The following is a 23,366-nucleotide window of genomic DNA, read 5'->3' as shown; positions in this document are numbered from 1 at the left end:
AACACTATTTATGGTTCCTGGTGAAGTCAGCAAATGCAGCGATCTGTTATGCTGGGTTCTTACAATGCAACATCTGAGACACTTTAAAGAGTCTGACGTAGCATCCATTACCTTCAATAGTTCCGTGAAGCTGTAAGGTGAATGGTAGTTTCCATCATTTACAAGCTGGTGAAGTTACTTGGTTGATGAGGTCAGAAAAGCATCTGCAAACATGTTCAGCTGTAGAGAAGAACTCCTGCTGCAAAGCAGACTGTTGAGCTGAAAAGTAGAACAGATTTTAAGCCTTTCAGAGCATTTGGATGCTGCCAGAGCCCTGAAAAACTGTTTATAAATCTCTAATTTAAGAGAACTCTGTAGAAACAGCAGCTTTTCCCGTCACTCTCCTCATTACATCCTCATTATCAAAAGTGAGGCATCCTGAGGGTTGAACAAAGCTCTGCTGTGTAAGACCACTGATTACAAAGGGATTTTGTACCACTGGAAGTCTGCCTGGGACTAGAGTCATAGTTACAGTATCACAGAAGTGGCAACAGAAAAGACCTCCAGTGCCCTCACCAGTATAAGTTTGCTCCTTAATTGACTGCTGAGACTGATTTCCTCTTACGTGCTTTGACTCATCCTCTTTCAAATTAGTCCAACATTAGGGGCTATATTCCACCTTACAGGAATATGTTCTACCTTACAGTATAGAGCTGGAGTACTACAATGGCAAAGGCAAGATTCTGAGTTTCCTCTGAGGGTTAAATGATTATGAACAATATTAGAGAGTAAACTGGATGAAAGTGACAAGACAGTGTCAAGATAACTGGGAGAAAGAACTTATACCTGGCTGGGCTTGGAGAGACAATGTATCCTTCAGTTTCATCACCAGCTGCTGCAGTTCCACTTCCTCACTGACTTCCTTCTCATCAGGTGGTATCTGCACTGCAGTGGGAGTCAGAACTGTATTCCTCATGGTGCCACTGAGGGAGTTTTCTGTCAATTCAGGCAGGTATGTTTGATTCTCTTTTGCTTTTTTATACTGTCCCATAAAAGGTCTGTCCCTCTGCAGGGACACTGACACCAGTGGGTCTTCTGAGAACATAAAGTCCACTGCAGCGGGAACCTCAGGTGTCTGTAAAAGCTGCATTCTATTTGCAGAGTTGGGGGTATTCAAAGATCTCCAGTCTGCATGTGTTCTGGAAGTAGGCCTTATTTGGGCAGGATTTAATCCACCCTGCTTTCTCTTTTCCAGCAGGACGTATGGATTTCTTGGCATCATATTCTGACACTGTGCAAAAGGATGCTCTGATAACATTGTCTACAATAGACAAAACACAGAAACTACATTGTGAAAAATATTGATATTTTGGTTTTCTGGTAGTACTAAAGTAAGTAGAAAAATAATTTTGGGTCAGAATAATTTTATTTTTCTTTAATTTCTGGTGAACTAAACCAATTATTTTCACAAATAAAATATTTTTCTGCAATAAAATAAAACTTTGTGTTTAAGTTTGGACAAATCTATGTGGCCATTTTTTCCACAATTCCAATCTGAAGAAATTATACGCTTTAATGCCATTGAAAAGTGGGAATAATAATGTTCCAAGAGTAAATCTGCAGAAAAATTGTTCTAAAAGAATTAAACTAAGGGAAAAATATATGTGTATATTAAACACATATCAAACACCTCACACCTGTTAACATTTGAAATTCCAAAACTAGGTCAGTTGTCAGTGCCAAAATTGTACTTGGAATTTTCTATTGTAACTGGGATGCACTGAGCTGACTGTGCATGCGCTGGACACTTAACTGTGTGTGTGCAGCCAGTCCTGCATGTTGTGGACAGGCCAGTGTCACAGCACACACACAGGATGGTATGCCATGCCAGGTCACACTGGACCTCATGTGCAAGTGATATAAAGCTGACCAAGTGTGCACTGCAGATGTGTCTGGCTTTTCTCTATGTTTGACCACCCCTGAAAAACACTCGAAAAACAGCATTGCAGAAAAATGCTACAAAAATGCTGTAGGTGGCAAATATGCATGCATTCCCTGTGAAATAAGGGCCTTTTTAGAACCTCAGAGATATTTTAAATGAACAAGAGTCAATACAATTGAAAAGAAAGAAAATATTTTCTGTAAGAGGTCTGTATTACATCCTAGTACAAGACAGCAATTAGGAATGACAAAAGAGTATTTTATTTATTCAGTGCCAACACAGGATTCTTCTCTAAAGAAAAGACTGCAATGAGGTATCTGACACTTCTGTTGGAAACCATTTTCTCGCTCTTATTGGAATACCCTCTCATTATTTTCATCGCAGTAGTATCTAAACATCCCAGACATGGATATCTGTGCTAGATGCTAAATATATACAGAATGACAAGAAAATCCCTGCTGCAAAGAGCCTATCTGCTTTCTCTGAAGACAAGAACGTAAGATGACTGAACAGACAAGCAGAAGGTGCACAAAATAGTATCAAGAGTGCTAGTCTGCAGGAAAAGGAGTAGTTAGTGTTCAATAATTGCCCATAGCTGTGAAGATTCTTGATATATTTATCACTATACCTTTACTTCTTGCTTCATTTGCTGCAGCTTCATTTGCAGGTTTTCATGGCTCGCCCTCAGGCTTTGGAGCTTTGCCTCTATTTTGCAGCTTTTGTCTTCCTGGCGGTTGTGAAGAAATTGCATTTTGTCCTTCCATTTGTTGAACTGTTTCTTCATGTACCTGCCAGGGACACAGGAGGGTGGGAATTTTGCTAGATCACACATAAATATATGCAGTCATGGAAAAGAGCAAGCACTGTAGCACAAACTTTCTCGTCTTCGTCAGCTCAGGGAATTTTTGTCAGCTTTGGGGTTAGAGGCCAGTGTTTCAGGGACTGGGTTGTATCCATGGAATTAGTAAGAACAGGAGTGTTCTAGATGAGGAAAGATGCGAGCTGAGTCAAACTGTGGCCAGAACTGAGCCTTGCACCTTGGGGTTTTACCTTTTCCAGAAGGGTGGCTGCAACAGAAGAGACATTATAGCAGTCCCTCTCTCTAGAAGCAAGCTACTTATGGTGACTCCCTGACCTGCAAAAGATTCCCATCATTTCCCCCTGGGCACCAAAGGAGTAAAAGCAGCCTCTACCCCTTTGACTGAATTCCTTCTTGCTCCTGGTATTCTGTGCAGCTTGTTTGACGATACCAATAGTTTCTGCACAGGCCACTTGTCCTTGAAAAGATACTGTGATTTTTGCAATGAGAAGTGCCACCCTCCCGCGCACACCAGAGAAGATTTAGAAATTACCTACTCAGAGCACAGTATGACAAAAACACCACCCATACCTCTGTTCTAGAGCTGGGATTTCTCTAAGAAGTCAGGGTAGAAATACAGTTTTGTCTTTCCCACCGCTGAGGTGGAGACAGACAGAAAAGCTTGTTAACACTACAGTAATAAACTAACTGCTTCATATCACACAGCTGAAATAGTTATCTCCCTTGCTTAGTTACATCCACAAGTTCATCTGATTCACTTTCTTTTGGGTATGCATTGGCTCACAGAGAAGAGCCCCATCAGTTTCACTGGAATTATGCAAGATTTGTCTGAATGGGACAGCGAGTCAGACCATTTAAAATCAAAATTACAGTGGTCCCTTATAACAGCATTTAAGAGGTCTTTACTGTAAAATGCTGACTACCTTAACTAACTCAGAGCCCAGTTCTGTGAACAGGCACATAAATGCTGGAAGTTGGTCCACAAATAAGAACAAAGAGCTTCCCGTGAGTGATGTGATTCATTCACCCAGTTATATGATAAGCTCTGGGTCAGATGGTCATGCAGTATTTCAGGAGTAGGCTTCCCAGATATCCTCTCAACTATTGCTAATCTAAACGAAAGCTGAAGATCTTTGCCGTATCTCTTTATTTTCCCATGTGAGGACACAGACTTACAATGAAACTGCAATTGCTTTGCTCTAGTCTTGGAGTGCCCTTGTGTGAATTTGGAGCAGCAATTGTACATTGACTTATTAGAATGAAACAAAACAGGAACAGAGGGAACTGAACAACCTGAAGGAAATAAAGAGAGTAGATTCAGGAACAAATTCTACGCTTTGCTGTAATTCCATTGGTTTCGGTGGCCGCAGACATGATTATATCTACAGCACATTCATATATAACTACAAAAATGAAGGAGGGGAAAGCAGAAGTGAAAGAAAAAGGTAAGCATGGTTGCCCATACACCAACACCTGCCGCAACCAAACAAACCACCCAAGAAATCTGTAGTTTAGGAATTAATATTTTATTGTGTCAAAGGTTTGAATATCAGATGGGACTTCTGTGATAATCCAAGTCATGGAATTTTACCAATACTTACTATATTAAGCCTGTAGTCTCTATTCGACTTACAGCGTATTTTTTAGAAAGATATCCTACCTTGATTTAAGAACTTCATGTGAATTATGAAATTTGTTTTGATTAAGCCTTATTCAGAGAAAAATTTGAAAAAGTATGCTATTCTGATATTTTTATGTGAATGAACATTTTTTCCTTTAAAAATGACTTTTAGAAATGTAAACTAACAATTGCAGAAATGCTGATGAAAGCGAAACAAAATGTTTTGCTTTGCCAGAAATTGTTTCTCCAGTGATCTCCATTTACAATTTTTGTTGCTGATTTTTTATCATTCATCCCCATTTGATAGGATTTTGGTTTTTAAATCTCAAAATCTTTAAAGTATGGAAAGATCATTTGTCTCCCAGCTCTTCGCTGGAGCAGCATCACCCGCCAGTCTTCAGTCGTTGTACTACTCCATTTACCTACCTGCTCTCATTGTGAATGCTTTTGATGGATTCATGCATTTTTAACACATCTGCTTCAAAAGAGGCTACTGCCTTCAATAAAAAAGAGAAAAGTATCTGTTCATAACTTTATCAGCAATAACATTTCATTTTCTGTGCAAAGTTTCTATAAGAGGGCATGGCAAATTTGGCATTTGGTCTGCTTTACAGATTTACTGGTTAACTTTTTTAATTTAACTGGTTGCAATCAGCTGATGCATTAAAGTATTTCTAATGGCTATTAGAAAGGACTGGAAAATTTACTCTATAGAACAAATTCTTTGTCCTATGACAAATTCTAAGTGTATGAGAATTTGTTTTGTTTTAAATTACAACAAAAACCTCATTCCCTGGAATTTCTGCAAAATGGAGTATTCTGATTTGGGAACAGTCTCTCCCAAGTCACACAACTGCTTTGGGACAAGGAGGTAGAGGGAGACAGGCTGGATGTAGAAGACAGAAGAAAAACTCCTGGTCTTCGAATGGAAGTAGCAGTCTCTGGGCCATGCAGGGAACAGTAGTCCAGAAGTCAGGGAGACAAACACTTTCCAGGTAAGCTGCTTTAGAGGCATGGTATCAGCTGGGCTGGAATCAGGGCTACCAGGAAATTACGAGACTAAGAGCTGGGTCCCCAGGACCTCCAAGCTCATGGATTCTATTAAAAGCTATCACTGGACTTACAGTCTGCACCTTTTTAAGCAATATTGAAATAATCTGTGCTATAAGATGTTGGAAATCAGTATAAAACTGCTCAGAAAGAATTCTCAGCCCAGAGAGAAAATGAACATGTGACAGAATCCCACTACAGGGATGCAAGTCCCATCTCGCTGTCTTCTAAAACGACAAATACCAGCCATCAAAATTATATGCTTAAGCACTGTCTGCCCACAACTTCTCCTGCAGATATGTGCTGGCTGGCACCATACCTCGAGCTGGGCAGTAGAGTCCTAAAAGACAGGTCTTCCAAAATGCAACACAGGAGTAGCAGCCAAAGGAGTGACCTGACACGCACAGGCTAGTTCTCAGTTACTGCACCCTTGGCTTCTGGGAAGAGCAAGATGAGTGGATGACACAAACTGGTTTGAACACAACCCAGTGTTCCCTATATTCTGAGTATGTGCAGAGCTACCAACCTCTCAAATAAATATAGAAACAAAAAACTGCTATGTACTTATTTTTATTTACACTGTCCTACCCACTCCTCTAGCATTGTTTCTATGCAGGGAACCTGGAAATGGATTAGTGGAGAGCTTTTATGCATGAGCTATTTTAGTTGGAGTGGACACCACTCTGGGTTTATCCTTAAGACAGGCCCATTCTGTCCTCTTGCTATTGCCATGGTGACAAAAATGGCCTGAGCCTAATAAGAATTAAGGCATCCTTCCTTGACATTTGCTTGCAGTAGGAGGACATGATGGCATTTTTTACTGTCAGAATAGAAAGAGGACTCCACTCTTAGCTGGTCTTTAATGTGCTACTCTAAGACAACTCAAAAAAAAAAAAAAAGGAACAGAGCAAATATTCTTACAAATGCTTCTGAAGGTCATGGAAGTCAAGGAGTTAGTCACTAATCTTGGGAGGGTATCAAATTCAAGCTTCACTAAGTTTTCAGATTCCACATTTTTTTCCAGAAGTGAGAAAATAACAGAAAGGTGAAGCTGCCCATTACATTTCTTTTTCATTGGTAATTGGAAGGCGATTAGATAGTTAACTTGGTAGGTCTTCTTCACAGCCTTAGCACTATTACAGCTCCATGTTTTGCTTACCTGAGCTTTTGTCTTGCCTTGCTCTGGTGTCTTGCTGTTATTCTCACTTTTCTGCATTACAGTTCTGTTTTCAGATATGAACCTGGGTGACTCCAGGACAGGTTTGTCCACTGGGAAAGACAGGTTTTCAGGGCCAGGTAGTGGTGAAGCACTGAATTCTGCAGGGGAACTGTGTACCAACAGAGAAATAATGAGTAGAGAAAGGATCAAGCCTTAAATGGTTTTGGTACCCAGAAAGATCAAAATAAAACTAATGTACTGTAAGTAGACAGACAGCTGTGCTATTGACTAAGCAAGAAGTATGGTTTAGCTATGGCTGCTTGCATATTTTGGCTGAAAGAATGAAATTCCTGAAAACAAATTCCACTCTTTCAACAGAATCTCAACAACAGGTTCTTCTTTCCACCCATTTAGTATCAGTGCAATTTGCTGCTTCTCTGTTTTGCTCCCTTTAGCCAAGAGCTAAATATATTGGGAAATTAAACTACAAAAAGATAGCAACTACAAAAAGATAGCAAAGGGCCAGATATCCTGTTGTTCAGTCCATTCTATGCTAGAAAAAGCCCAGATATCTATCAGCCTCACAGTGACACCTGTAACGGCAACCCCAAATTCTTCTTTCTCTCATTCCTACCCAAGCATTAGGTAAGCAAAATCCCACAGAATTACAGAGAAATCTTGATTGCTCACAAAAGGATTAAAAGACATTCAAAATGAAGAAATATTTTTTGTTGCTGAGTACAAGTGGGGAAATATTAGCAATGGAAAATGTTTTGCATTTCACCACATTCTAAAAAACAAACACTGTAACAATCACTGTAACTATCATCCTTGGTCTTATTGTATATAAAAAATTGGTTTCTAACAGCAATATACTTACCTAGCAGTGTAGCACAATCAAGTTTTAGAAAGTGATTTTTCTCCTCCTTCGCGCAAGGATGAAATTAATTCTTTTAGAGAGGAGTGACCATTTTTTCCCTATTTCAGTCTCACTGAAGCCTCATTTGGAGAACACAGATGAGATGCAAGAGAGTTGCTAGGTCTTTATACAACTAGAAAGAAATCTTACCCTTTGTATGTTTGTAGTGCCTATCTCGTATAATCATTCCCTTCAGTTTCTACAACTAAACATCAACCAAAATCTCAGAGCAAGGAAGGAGAAACTATAGGGAAAAATCACAACACGACCTCCAATGCTCATTATTAACCACTGTGATCAGTGGAAATACAGTAATGAATTTATATGTTAACTAAAAGGACACAAAACAGAACTGATCTGGAAGAACTGGAACGGTGAGATCAGCTACTCACTATTGTGAGTAATCCCACAGGACTGCAATTCAGTGAGACTTGAGTAGAATGACTGTCAGTGAACGCACTGTGGGTCACATGCAGAAAGTATTTGCAGTTAATTTCCAAAGAATTTGTCACAGAGGAGGTGCTTAAAAACCCATGCAATTGTGACAGGTACTAAATATTTGCAATGCTTGACCCTAGACTGAGCATAAGAAATGGCATGGAGAGAAAGAGATGACATAAGGAGGGAGGGAAGGAAGACATAAGCATGTTATATTTTATAAGACAACTGGTCATTAGGTTGTCAGCATAGTAATCATGGTTAAGCTACAGAACAATGTACAGCAACTTCCCATTTACGCTTTCCCTTTTTAATGGAAAAATCATGACATGGTGTCTGTCATAACAAAATCACTCAAAGGACATAATCAAGCAATATCCCACAGCCTGGCATATTATTCAGAGATTATAAACTCATCGGAAACAGAAACTCACAAAGTCTTTTTGTGAGTAGGGAAGTGCCTCTCCTCCACTATCTCCAGAGCCCTCCTTCTCTGAGCCTCCTTTCTTCTGCAGCGCTCTTGAAAGAGGTTGTTCCTGATGGTGCGGAAAAAGTGCTTTGCGTTCGCCTTTGCTGACATCTATTGGAATGAGGGATAATAAAGAAGGGAGTGAATTTTCAAACAGGTGCTGCCCAGAAGTAGACACAGTCCAAGGCAAAGGCAGGACATAAAAAAGCAAAGGTCCACCTGTTCAACAATTGAAGAGGCTCATGGCTGCTGTCTGAGCCCTAGAAGGGGAGCTGAGGTGGGTGATGATGCAGGACCATGGGCAAGAGTAGCTCCAATTCCGTTAGGTAAGCAAAACACTCTGCCTGGGCCAAACTCAGGCAGCCTGGAAATGCCTAACACAGGATTTTGGCACTTACAATGATTAAGCTCACAGTCACAACGCTAATTCTGCCCGACTAGTATCTAAGTTCCCTCTTGATCAATGGGAAGAAGTATTTTTATACTTGCATGAAGTGTTAATAGATACAGCCTTCTGTGCCTCATGTCCTCCTCTCGTACAATACGCTAAAAACCACACTTCCATTTGTCACAGCAGTGTCAAGCTCAGGCACAACAACTAAGCTCAGTAGCTGTATTATCATAGAATCATAGAATCATAGAATAGTTTGGGTTGGAGGGGACCTCTAAAGGTCATCTAGTCCAACCCCCCTGCAATGCTCCAGGACGTCTTCAACTAGATCAGGTTGCTCAGAGCCCCATCCAACCTAACCTTGATCATGGGGTTGGTTTACCAGCAGAGCTTAACACGTGTCCTGGCTTGGGTGCTGCCGTCAAGAGTCATGGGAGCTCCAACTTGGTCCTTCTCGCTGCCTCTGGTGAGTGGCTGGTAGAGGTCAGGATCTGCATGCGGGTCTGCTGCAAAGCAGCCCGTGCTCCCAGGGCCAGCAGGACCTGCAGCAGTGCTGGAAGAGATGGGGGCTCCCCCGCAGCCATCATGTCCCCTGCTCTGTGGCACCAAGCCCTGGATGTGGTCCTGACCCTGCCATTTCACATCAGCTAAAACATGGCCCGCTCCTTGGGATGTGAGGTAATTCTCCTGATTTTATAAAAATCTGCTTTTGTATTTGAGGTGAAGCCCACAATGTGTTTCTGCATTGCCCAGCATTACCCGGAGGTGTAAGCCTCCCTGGCTTGTTGAGCTGGCCATCACTGACTTGAACTGGAAAGATCTTGTCTGTGTCACAGCACTGCAGGGCTTATGTTGGAGGTGGTTAATGCACCACAGCCTTTGCCTTGAATTCCAGAGTTTTCACTTTATATTTTACAAATAATATGACATGCATTCAATGTACACCTCTCATAATCACTTACAACGAGAAACATGCTCCAAGTAGCTTGCCCTTTCCTAGCAATAAAGCAAAACATCTGACTATTAAACCTTTACAATCAGATGTACAACTATTGCCAGACAAATATGTTTATGCTGTGTCAGTCAGCACTCCTTCTCTTGAGTAGTTTGCAGATTGAATCACTAAATGTGCCGTCAAAATGCATTTTAATATTTGGGTGCTACCACTATTAGTAATTCAGGACACATACACTGTGTACTTGCTGTGGGATGTTACAGCTCTGTGATTAGCAGTAACTCGACTGTAATATGGTGGATCTGGCTTAGTAACTGCGAGTTTGTGTCGTGATGTTGATACAGAGGGTATTTCAGATACCCATGCATCTCTAACTCTCCTCCTCACAGCCAAAGCATGCAAAGACTTCACACCTCCCTAGAGCAAGCACTGCTCCCAAAACTCTGTACCCGCAGCTGTGCCCAGTAGCCGACAGTGCTGGGAGATGGCAGCCCCACTCCAGCAAAACCAGCACCTGTTCCTGGGAGCGGGGTCCATGGGCTCACTCACACCTGGTGCTCCCAGTGCTGCCTGGCCCTGCATGGTCACAGCTGTGTCTCAGCTGCCCTGCGTTGACTCACGGTTGGCTTTGTCACCTCCTGCCTCATCGTGTGTGGATTAAATGAGGGCTGAAAGAGGCTTGCAGGGCTGGAGGACGAGCTGCTTTCGTGCAGACAGTCCTGGCTCATTTCCTTCATGCCACTCTGAATGCAGCACTATGGAGCAGCAGGGTGCTAGGTGCCAAGGGAGGATGAGTGCCTGTGTCTTCGGTTAAGATAGTGCCATAGAGGGAACGCTGCTTAGCACTTGCCAGTGAAGACCGAGGCAAAAAAGTCATTGAATACCTCCATCTTCTCTGTGTCCCGGGTAACCAGGTCTCCCGTTTCATTTCAGAGAGAGCCCACATTTTCCCTTGTCTTCCTTTTATCCCCGACGTACCTATAGAATCTTTTCTTGTTGCCCTTGAGCTTTCCTAACCTGATCCCTGGCTGCTCGGACAATTTCTCTGTATTCCTCCCAGGCTACCTGTCCTTGCTTCCACCCTCTGTAGGCTTCCTTTTTTGTGTTGGAGTTTGTCCCGGAGCTCCTTGTTCATCCATGCAGGCCTCCTGGCGTTTTTGCCTGACTTCCTCTTTGTTGGGATGCATTGCTCCTGAGCTTGAAGGAGGTGATCCTTGACTGTTACCCAGCTTTCTTGGGCCCCTCTTCCCTCCAGGGCTTTGTCCCATGGCACTCTACCAAGCAGATCCCTGAAGAGGCCAAAGTCTGCTCTCCTGAAGTCCAGGGTCATGAGCTTGCTGTGCGCCCTCCTCCTCGGTGCCCTAAGGATCTTGAACTCCACCATTCTGTGGCCCCTGCAGCCCAGGCTGCCCTTGAGCTTCACATTCCCCACCAGCCCCTCCCTGTTGGTGAGAACAAGGTCCAGCATAGCACCTCTCCTCGTTGGCTCCTCTACCACTTGGAGAAGGAAGTTATAGAAGGACACTAACCAATTCTGCCCCAGGAAGTGACTGCTGCAGAACATGGGGTAAGCCCTGACAAACTGAACAGGAAAACACAAAGAAGACATACAGCATGCCTCCTAGTCATTTCTCAACATGGTAATAACGTTACCACAAGGTGTCAGCGCGGTAAGGAAAACAAGTGCTGATATTTCAAATCCCCACTCAGCAGCCCACTCCTTGATAAAGACAATGTGAAAACTTACCCAGCCAAGGAGAGCATCTGCTGAGAGTGGAAGGTATGGGAAAAGTGGCTTACTACTGATTCTTTTATGTCCCACACAAAGGGTATAAAAATGGTTTCTGTCATAGTGAGTAGCTTAAATTTTTAATTTTGGTATAGACTTTGGCCACGAAAGTAATATTTACAGGGTTAGTGTTAGAGTAGGGCTTCATAAAGGAAACATAAGTTCAGTGATCCAGTTGCAATACTGCAGCAACAATGTGGGAAAGTTCAATGTCAGACAGTATAGGAGAGGAAGGGGACTTCGTTTTAAGACAAAACTGATTTCACTCACTCACACTCACTCACTCACAAGCACTAACATATGTGTGTCAAAGTAGCCTTTCCAGCATTCACACACCAAGGTGTATGTATACACATGGTATGGCCATGATGACTTACAGTGACATGGAGGAAAAGAGATGCCAGTTCTCCTTAAGCCTCCTGGGTTCCTCCTAGTGTGACCATATGCTGGTTTTTGGATGTGCCTTTAGCTCCTTTAGGAGCTGGCAGTGGTTGTGATCTTTTGTCTCCTTATTTGGGTGTCTTATAGGTATAGGTCTTGTTCTTTACCTTCACACCATCATGCCTTGCGATGGCGTCTTCAAATGGCAGTTTGTCCTTTGTTTCACGCTACCTTTTGTTTTCCTGATTTTGTTGTCCTGAAAAGCTGCGTGTGGAAGTGCTGTGATCTTGCTGACCAGCTAATCTAGGTTGCATCATCTCCTGCCTTGTTATATCCCTCCTGCCCTTCCTTCTGGTGCTTCCACATCCACACACTCCCATTCATTCTCCATTCACACTGATTTTAATGTCTCTGTTAGAAATCTCTACATGAGGAGATCAGTTGCCATTTGATTCTCCTACTTTCTCACAGATGGAGGATGTGGAAGAATATTTGGAGGAATGAACACCTATCTGTTATTTTTAATGCAGATATTGAGCATCCAGATATAGTTTCTCACAGTGCTAGAATAGGGTTTGGTTTTCAGAAAGAGAACAATGAAGTGGCTACAGTTTAATGTTCCCCCAGACAAAGGGTGAGTGCAAGAGCAGTCTAACTAACATTCTTTAGTTTTGGCACAGACACTGGCTACCCAGATATCTTTCATGTTAATGCAGGGTTTCAGGAAGGAGACCATGAAGTACAGCTTACTAGGGAAACTTTCATGGGTGCTTTTCAGCTCATTTACCTGAACAGAAGAAGATACTGTTATATAGATCCACAAAAAAAACCTGTCCGCTGCTGTGTGCAAGGCCTAGAATCTCCTGCTCAAAGGAGAAGCTCATCTTCCAAACAGAAATTCCCAGTGTTGAACTTCACCACTATTGTGATGAAAGCACAAGTTGCCCCTGTAATGGAGCCCAAGTAGGTGAGCTTAGTTGGGCCCATGCTGCCTCTTTGTGCTGCATCCCTAACTGACAGAGACAAATGAGTCCAAAAGGTTTACAATAAAGTGGAAAAGCTCTGGAATAAAGGAAATTTCATGCAGGAGTTTGTACAATTTTAGGATGTATTAATTTCTGAATGAGTCCGCATTGGGACTGGGAGGAAGGAGCACTGGGACACACTGAGGGCCCTTTCTACAGGTTTAAGGACAATCTGCAAATGGCAAACTTGCCATAAAGCTCCTTGGGAAGAGGACTTGCACTATGACATTTCATGGCTCTATTCAGTTATTTTAGAACACTCCTTCTAAAGTTAGAAGCCCCTTTTTTTCCTTTCCCTGACACTTTGTTCCCAGATTAATAATGCTAATATGTCATGGCCATTACGGCTAATGCACACATAATTTCATAATCAGTGTAGTTCAAGAGTCTACTGCCTATTTGCCTACATGAAGAACCTGAACAGGGAAATGAATCAGTACAATGGGACTCCACCTGCAGACAGTGTTCCACAACAGGATGTGACCTCTTATGTGGTTTGCTGAGACGGCCAGTGAAAAAGCAGACTTGGCAAAGGTCAAAATTGAGACACTTCAGACAGCGATACCTGTGAGGGAAAACAGAAGGATTAAGTTACTTCCCCACAAGTAAGGACTTGATATAAGTGAGCTTGATTACAGGAAATCCAGATCCCTGGGTTCTGAAATGCAGAGAAGCACCTTTGTTAGAATAATGACTTTCCTCAGCATTCTCTGAATGCAAGAGTTATTTTGTCCAAATGACAGTGGACTATTCTCCAGAGCCCACTAATGATTTTGGTATTATTTATTTGCTGCATCAAAATTCAGTCCAAGGAAGAAACAGTTGTTCTAGTCTCTTCATTTTTGAGAATGCAGTTACATCTTCATATGCTTCTTACGCATCAGCTTATCTCTATTTGCTGCTCTCATGGAATTGTAAGATCACTACATTATTGATGTAGGATTTGCAACTTTGCAAAAAACTAAAAATGCAAAAAACTAAACCTGCAAGCTTACTATTAGTGAGAAGAGAGTAATAGTAAAATGCTTTTCTGAGCATTCTGGTCAGTAGGTAATGGATAGTGTTCTTGTTATACCATTAGGCCATTTTATACGATTACTTACATGAATAAGATTCTAAGATGGATAACTTAACTAGCCAGTTAATACACCTGATTATGGGACAAAGAACTAAGAAATGAGATACATGGGTTAATTGACTTTACCACTGAACTACCAGTTTACCTTCAGTAAGACTCCATAATCATGTCTGTGCTAGTGAACTAAAGAGAAACAGGATGCAGGCTTGAGCAATAGCCTGTGATGGTTCTCTGTTTCCCTATCTTACTTGTTAAATTAGATTATGTCTGAAGTTTGCTGCTTAATACAGCAGTTAGAGCCTGTAGAGTATGCAAACAAGGGTAAGAACTATTTATGTGGATGCTATAGACTACAGTAATTACTGACGCACCTGAGGCCTGTAATAGGGAAAATTTTGCAGACTCTACATCTAGCTTGGTGAGAAACCATTTCTGTGGCTGATAATCTGTAACATGTAGGGAGCCACAGGAGAACAGCAGGCTCCGATCTCAGCCAAGACAGGAATTTTTCTTCAACAATTGCTGAATTCAGAACCTGGAAAAAATACACGTCTCAAGTTCAGCCATTTACTTGAAAAGAACTGGTGTCTCATCTACAATTCCTAATAAAAACTCTGATATTGGACTCTGCTAGCATAGATTTTCCATTCATGTAAGATGTTACTGGGTTCCAAAGGTTTTGGAATAAATGCAAGAGTCTTCAGTAGTATCTTACTGAGCATCTTTTCTATAGATATAAATCCTCCTGTACTGTGAGACTGACAAACAGGCCTGCCCCTTAAAAGTAGATACTGGTCGATGTTATATGGTGATAGGCTTGCAATTTTAATCAACCAGCAACATTCAAAATAATTTCCCAGGACATCAGAATTTCACTCACCCCATGGAAACAGCTGTGAGTCGCAATTTCCACACAGGACAGAGTGCAGCTTTCTCCCACAATGGCTGGGATCTGCATCAAGAGGAAAGGCTCAGAAACACCTCAATAAAACCCAGTTGTTCCCATCATGCTCTGCTGAGATGGTGACAGCACACAGATGGTGAAGCATCTACACAAATGCCATTTTACATACTGTTCTGAAGAAAACCTGTTCATATTCATACCATCAGTATGCAATTTCATAGTTCAGTATGTGTCAATGATTTGCTTCCAGCTCACTTACTGAAATGGATCAACATACTACGTTGCCATACTAGAATACTGAAGGACACTGGGTTTGAACCTCAAGGGTCATTTTCAGATCCCATTTTCAGTGCCAGTTCAGCTGGAAATACCTGTATGCTAAGGCATTTTTCTGCAACTGCAAGCTATTCTAGTGAGTACAGACATCTGAGGTTTGGAGTCGCTTTAGCAACAGCTGTATGCAACTGTTCCCAGGACCTGTAAGCTCAGGCAAAATGAATGCACAGAGGCACTGATGTGAGTGGTTACTCTGACTGAGAAAAGCTGCAGAATTTGATTATTTTACCTACTTTGCGTGGTAGCTTCTATGTCCACAGAGTGCCCTACTGACTTCAGTCCCATAATGTAATCAAACATAAAATTTATCAACCATGGTTTTTTTTCTCCTAGATTAGGATACTCCTACAAGATCTGTTGTGTAACAGCACTGCAGTGGCATTACCTGATTTAAGTCTGTTAGTAGGCTTCTCAGGGCACCACGGGTAATCAAGGCTGCCTTCCCATCAGGGACAGCGTAAAACTGGAAGAAAGCTGAAAACAACCAGAGGAAAGAAACTGGAATCCTGACAGAGCCTGAAGTGTCTTCTAGCTACTTATTCTCAAACTATCTACGCAATGATTGCAGCCTACCAAATAAACCCCTCAAGAAAGTTCCCCTTTATTGTCTAATAGGCACTCAGTGACTGCTGTGACAATACTTTCTTCCTACAGGCAGGGGAAAGAGAATGAAAGCAAGGAAATTATGGCAATTCCTTATTCCTGGCAGCTAAGACAGGTAAGGATGAAGGAAACAATGAGCTCATTTTCATGGCTGTAAGAAAAATATTTAAATATGTTTATACAAGATATGCCCTATTTAAATTGTGAATTGTTAATTCCAAATTGTCATTTGGAAGGACATACACAATATGCAATGGGAGAGTATGAGGCCAGTATGCCACTTGTGGTCCATTTGTTCTCCATTTTGAGCATTTAATTCCGGCAGAAATCTTCTGTGCTGCACATTGCACTGGGCTACCTTTATCTGTTATACTTAGTTCTTTAAGCATTTTTGTCTAATGTTAAAAGGGCTCTAAAAGCTTCCTGGATCAAATATGTAAATTGTTTTCTAATCCAATAAAATTTAAAACTAGGGGTTTTCTGTTCTTTTCTGCTAAGCAAATAGAACTTGGCTTCATTTTTAAGCTCTACTTATCTTAAACTTTACTATGACTTGTTCTGAGACTCTTTATGCAAAGATGGCTATGGACATTGATGGAAAAGTATTCTTCTGCATCAGCCTTTCTCTACAATTAAGCAGTCAACATAATTTACTTTTTGCATAGCAGAACTGTATTGTCTTTTAAAGTTAAAAAAATTACAATGGAGATTTTCCCCTATGTTCAGTATTTTAGGCAAGTGTACAAAATCATACATTTCCCACCTCTGTATTTAGCCAGTAGAGTGTCTCCTGAAAGGGCAATTAGGGCAGCTGCAGCAGATCTAGTTTTGATATAACCTGTTCCAGATCTAGGAAAATAAAATAAGTTACGCTACATTCACCAAGAATGTAAAAACTGAAACCTCTAAAGAAAAAAAAGTTGCTATGTTGGAAGACAACTTCAAAACTCATATCCTTTTATATGTACATAACTGATGTCACAGTTTAGTGATATTTTACGGCTAGGACCCTTTGTCACTGAACATAACTACGGAGTTAACTGTTCAAGATACCATGCATTCATAAAACAAAAAGACAGCATCGCCTTCAAAGACCTCACAATCCAAGTAAAATATAATTTTACATTTACAGTACATGTCCTAAAAAAATTCTGCTCTTCATTTGTGGAAAGCCTTCCCAAATATGGAAGAGAAAGCAGGATCACAATCCATTTTTTGTAGTATATCATCAGGCAGCTTCACTGTGGCCCCAGATCTGTACTGAGCTCCCCTTGGGCTGATTCCCTTTAATTTTACTGCAACTCAATTTAATCAAAAGGATATATGCAGGAGCAGGACTTTAGTTTTGACTGTTAGATCATAAAGAATGTAGCTTAATTTAGAACCCAAGTTTGCGACATAGGCACCTTATGAAAAACATTTCTTTATGTGAAGACAAAGCAGACATGAATTGGAAACCATAAATCAGGAAATCCTGGGATTTGCACTTTAAGCACTGTTGCACTTCAGAATATCATAACATAAAATTGTCTTCAAGAGTCTTTAGATAAACTGCATTTTTACAGAGCATTCTGCATAAAGCTGCAATGTAGTCTCTAAAGTATGAGCTGCATGGGAAATTGTAGGTCAAAAGTTTCTAGATTTTGATTTTGTATATTTAGTTTTTCCAGAACTTTCACAGAAAAACGTCCAAGATTAAAGCTAAAGCATACAATCCAAAACCCTTATGATGGTTTATGTAAGCTTATTAAGTAAGCTACTACATAAACATGGAGAAGTCCTTATGTGTTCTTGCCATGAAATACTTTCCAGTGTTGATAGTGGAGAACAGTGCTCTACAGAGAAAACATGATTAGAAGAAAATTATAAGAAGCTTTTTCTATCCTATATACATGGCAAGAAACCTGTGAAAATTTTTAAAAAAAAGAAATTACAGCAAAAAGAAAATGACACACTGTCCTAAGAAAACAGAAAAAAAGACCAAGATAGTCCTGTTAAGAAGATTCTTCTAAATGATTTCACTACAGTGCACACAAATTACAAAATACTCTTGATGTTTCTAGCTTTGTTTCTGTCGTGGTTTAACCAGTGTAATACACCAGTTTATTCTTAGCCTTAATTGATTTTTTTAAGTACAAAAAACTTCATAACATGGGACCTTAAGCAGTAGTGATCATATTATTAATTAATAGTGATTCAAGAAAAAGTCCTGCAGACCACTTACATCTCACTCCCTTTCAGTAAAAAACTTTGCTCTGATGTAGAGGGGAATAAATTTCACCTGTGGCGAATAAATTCTACAATGAACTTAGCATTTGTCTTTTAGATCTGATACAATCACAAACCAATCCTGCCTTTAGTGAATTAAGTTATTATTCACAAACAATACATGAGAAAACTACACTCTGCGAGTTGCTTCCTTATTATTCCCAGAAACTATTTGCTATTCACAGGAGCTAGCTGATCAGCTTAGTTATGAGACAGTAGTTTTGTTTCATAATTGGTTGATGAACTTTTTAAGCTGGAGAAAAATGAATAATGAAAAGTGACTGGCAAATTCTTGACCTGTGCGTGGATACTGTCATTCAAAGGCAAATATAGATTCTTCTTCAGGAGTGTATCAAAATATCTTGGCAGTCAAAAGAAGAGCTACTCTCTATAAAGGTGTTCACAGAAAAAGTTAGCATGGACTGGCAGACATCTAGACTTCCAGATAATTTTGGAAACATTTGACCACTGTTTCTCTGATAAAGCTTTGTGCCTCATATTCCTATAGCTGAACTACTCCCATTGTGTATACCAAGCAAAATACCATCAAAATGGGAGTGTTTCATACAGAAATGGTATAAGAGTGGTAGAAACAGACTTGGTCTAGCAGTACTTCACGATGGATTTACATCTGTGCTTCCTCTCACCTGTCATACATGGCAGCTAGCAGGCTCAACGTGAATTCAGTGGCTCTTGGATCTACCTGGCCTGGTTTTTCTAATCTCGCCCTTTGGAACAGTTCCATTAGCATTCCAGAGATCTGCTGCACTTTCAGAGAAATCTGCTTTTCCCTCTGGCTCTGTCCACTTGATAGGATGTACTGAATCAGAGAAACATCAATCAAATCCACTGTGGGAAAATTAAGGGAGAAATGAATGAGGATGCCTGCCTTTTCACGAATGGAAGCTCGACATTTTTTTATTAAAAGTGCCTACCTAAGACAAGTCTGTAAAATTAAGTCTGTATTAACAGACTTAAAATTAACAGTGTGCAACACAAAAAGTAAATAATCTGGGAAAGGTCTTGCTGGGTTTATGGATGTAGCAAAACTTGTGAGGCTACAAAGATAGAACAGCTCAACTAAAATTCCCTGGATGTGATTTTGGGATAGATAGGAAGGGAAGGAAAATAGCATGATTAACTGCATCCAAATTATAGACCTAACCTTCATTCTACGTATAGATAGTATAGAACTATGCACCATTCAGTACTTCAAACTAAAGCTCTCCTGGGACTGTAGAAACAATTTGTGCTTTGATGTAGGCTTTCTCCTCATGCACAAATACAAAGAGAAGGGGGGCACTATGACAAGAAAGGGGCAAACAGGCTGTGTTATAAATGTGCCATGGAATAACTAGAATCTGGTGGGAAGAGAGCGCTATGGTTTATTAAAGGTCACATTCAGTACCGCACAGGCATGATCAATTAAAATTAATATCAGAAGAGAAAAATTGTAGTAGATTGAAAGCTTGTAGATTGGTGAAGAAGCAGAGAACCTAGAATATGTCATCTATGGCCTTTCCAGTGCCAATGTGAAAATACCAGTGTGAGACACTGGTGAATCTCAGTCTGGAAACCCATGTGCAATTCTGGTCACCAGTGTTCAAGGAGGAGTAGAGTAACTGGGACAGATGCTAGGAGTGCCTAGAGGAGACATGGAAGACTAGACAACAGAGCTGATGAAAACCAGTACCTGTGTGAGTTGGTACTTCCGTGCTGTGACACATAGCGCCAGGCAGATTTACCATATCAGGGCTGAGATCAGACTAAATACATTCATAGAAGAGCATGCCCAAATGAAAAAATATGGCCAAGGCCAACAAACTAGTCATCTTTTCTGTGCTACCCTGAAGACCTCACTTGCAATGTTGTGCATTTTCAGCAACAGACTGTTTCAGGTGGAAAATTCAAGATTTCCATGCATTTTAGCTCGATATGGAATTTACATCCAGTAATTTCAAAGCGAGCTAGGTGACCAGGGCTTTGTTCCATAATTCTTTGCTTGCACAGAATTCTCACTCACTTCAAAGACAGGGAGAATGAGTGCTAGCCAGGGGTTTTCTGGTTTATCATATTTTATTTTGTTCTCATTAATACTTATAGTATTAATAATAATGCCTATCAATGCATTTTCAACGATCCACAATTATTTCAAATAAATCAACTCCTAAGAAACACATGAGAATTTGACATTTAACTAGAATAATAATATACAGATAAAGATTCATAATTGCCGGCGATGTCTACATAGCAGTGTTGCAGAATGTAATAATAATTTGATTCTCCCATACCTTTAGAATTTTACTAATGTATTTCCACTGACATTCAAAAGGGGAAAAAAAACCACTTTGTATATGAAGTACTATCTAGCTCTTAAGCATTCATAATGCATTCTGAGATTCTCAGGTGGAAAATGAGAGCAAAGTAGCATAATAACTCATGGTGACAGCAACACAAAATTTTTACAGATCATTCTCCCTGTCAAAGCACAGGATTCTCTTCATCTACTAACACTGGCACAGACATTGTACTGAGCGTAGTTTTAGGGCTGTTCTGTAGACGGAGCTCTGAACATCATTGAAAGCCTCTGTGGAAAAAAAACAAACACACATTACAATCGAGTGGTTCATTTAAAAAAAAAAAGGAAAGAAAGAAAAACAAATTGTTTAACTAAAAATCAAAATAACCAAATTTGGACTTGATCAAAACCCACAGTACTTCAAAGGAAAATTTTGAAAAAATGAAAAAAATTAAAACTTTTTCTTTTTTTCCAATAGCTTTGTGGGAAAAATGGTCTTCTTATGACCAGTGACACGACAAGTTGTAAAAATAGCATTTAACATAGAGAGCACACCTGTTCCTTTGGCAATCAAGTCTATTCATGGACCAGAAAAAAGGATATGCACTGTGCATACTTTTAGCCAAGATCATAAAGAAATAGTATTTCTTCAGGCAAAACAGTTTGATCAGAGATGCTCTTCTACAAGGAACAGTTTGTCAGTCTGCACAGCAGGATTATTGTTTTGGATGCATATTGTTTCAAGCATTAAACAAATTTTCTGTCAAGATCAACATCTGGGACTGTCTCAGAAGAAGATAAGCAATTTACCAAAGCAACCGGCTTTTGACATCTCTGCTTAGTAATCCCAGTCAAGCTGCTTGACTAAATCCCATACCCCTACATGATTTCAGCTCATTCCTTTCACATCACTAAAGGATGTGTTCCTGAGTGGGAAGTTAAGGGCTTCCAAACATGACCTATACTTCATACTTTACACACATACCTAGAACTTCAAGACAAAAACAAAGGTTTGTTCACAATAGCTTTAGAAACTAGAAAGGGATTTATCAGTTACTCTCCTGTCCTCAGAGACTCTTTCTCCCTGTACTTCAGAGAGGAAGAGTTACTCACAGTTGATTAAGGTCAAAGATAAGCAACAAATATGCATAACTGAGTAGAAATAACTCACGAAACTCTCTACCTGTTTAGTCTGGAAATAAGCCAATCTGTGTGGAATGGTTTCCCACAAATGTACCAGACTAATGTTAGTAGTCAACAAATTAAGGGCTCTGCTGGTTCCCAGATGCTGCCTAAGATACAGAAATAAGCCGATACCTGCTATACCATCTGTTTAGTCCTACTCTTGTCGTACTATGTTTTGTGATATTATTTGGAGATATAGTGTAGCATGTCATACAATGTGAAAAATGAGATTTGACTTTCATGCATGATCGGTTCTCTTTCTTCAGTAAACTGATCCAAAGCTCTTTTGAAAGTAACAGAAAGACTCCCACAGTTTTCAGTAGGCTATGGATTAAATTCCAAATGCTTATTTTCAAATACAAATGCTAGAAACATACACATGATCCAACTCAAACACCTTCCGTCTGCAAGATGACTTTCTAAGTGGAGGGAATCTATTTTAGTAGCCATCTGCTACTCACTTCAAGTCCATCCTTACAAAATGTGGCCTCAAAGTAGGGCATTCTGTGCCTGTGAAGCAACAGTTCCAGAATTAATTTGCAAGAGCACACAAGTAAAACAGTAAACAAAGGGAAAAAAAGCCCAAATAAAATACAAAATATTTTAGGATTATTATTTATGAGAGGCTATTTAGGGGCACTAAACTCTTTAATTTCTCATAGGAATGGAGCTTCCCCTTTGGACAGAAAACCAGCACATAGCCATTCTGCAGTGGGTCAAATGTCACCTCAAGACTCATAAACGCCCTTTGTTGAGAAGCCAACAAAGGAATTCCTACACAAATAGAAAAGAGTGCATTGTTTCCTGACACCTCCAGCTGGTTACCTGCTAGTTCTGCATTTTGTGCTACTTGTTACATAGGAGATGAAGTATCCACTAAGATTTTACACTCAGAAAGGGAGTGTATGGCCATCCTTCATGCCTATTCCAGAATATGTGAAAAAACTTTATCCTATATTATAAATTAGGGAACATGGCCCCCTGTGCGCCTGGCCATTCCATGAGCCAAGGTGATAATGGCAGGGAAGGTGCCAGGACAGATTAAAAAATAAAGGTAGGACAGCACAGCTGTGTAATTTGTCATTTATGTGTTACAGCACAGAGATTCTGAAAGTGGCATTACTTCACTACAATTCATTAGTTTCTGTCCAAACAGACGCAGAAATGTCTCTTGAGAAAAGCTTGGAAAAAAAAGGAGAAAAATCCTTACCCTGCAAGTCTGGATCCATTTGAAATGAACAGAGGGCATTAGGTGTTCTATAACGAAACAAACCAAAGCGTAAAACCACATTTTCTAGACAGAGACATATCGAACCATTCAAATCAAACCTTTTAATCTGAACAATTTACTGGATGCATTTCTGAGATTAAATTAAACAGAATTACATAAAACAACATAATAGTTTTGGTGCCAAGTGCAGAGAAACTCCAGAAAATTGCATGTTCTGCATGCTCTCTGCTCAGGGTAAAGAAGGTGTGACTCTAGTAACTGCAAAATTGTATCAGGGCGAAAACAGTCCCCAAAACAAGTTTTAAGTACAGGAAATTGGATCATAGAATCATGGAATCATTAAGGTTGGAAGAGACCTCTAAGATCATTGAGTCCAACCGTCAACCCAACACCACCATGCCCACTAAACCATGTCCCTAAGCACCTCATCTACACGTCTTTTAAATACCTCCAGGGATGGTGACTCAACCACTTCCCTGGGCAGCCTGTTCCAATGTTTAACCACTCTTTCAGTAAAGAAATTT

The 23,366-nt window shown here is 40.3% G+C and overlaps 1 protein-coding gene across 1 annotated transcript; it reads right to left on the bottom strand.

Moving 5' to 3' along the window:
• Positions 1-154: 154 nt before the first annotated feature.
• Positions 155-22,840, bottom strand: DYTN (dystrotelin). Its single transcript, XM_009332038.1, has 14 exons — positions 22,822-22,840; positions 20,640-20,714; positions 18,775-18,976; positions 16,623-16,708; positions 15,642-15,730; positions 14,897-14,968; positions 14,388-14,551; positions 13,392-13,503; positions 8,363-8,508; positions 6,572-6,740; positions 4,789-4,859; positions 2,550-2,709; positions 826-1,300; positions 155-258 (listed from the first exon to the last, which is right to left on the bottom strand). The coding sequence occupies exons 1-14, from the start codon at positions 22,838-22,840 to the stop codon at positions 155-157; spliced, it is 1,944 nt and encodes a 647-aa protein (XP_009330313.1).
• Positions 22,841-23,366: the final 526 nt, after the last annotated feature.

Source organism: Pygoscelis adeliae, unplaced genomic scaffold (genome assembly GCF_000699105.1).
Source record: "Pygoscelis adeliae isolate BGI_AS28 unplaced genomic scaffold, ASM69910v1 Scaffold160, whole genome shotgun sequence".
In the NCBI taxonomy this organism is placed as follows: Eukaryota; Metazoa; Chordata; class Aves; order Sphenisciformes; family Spheniscidae; genus Pygoscelis; species Pygoscelis adeliae.
The sequence above is the reverse complement of the archived record's forward strand: the minus strand, read 5'-3'. Positions and strand labels throughout refer to the sequence as shown.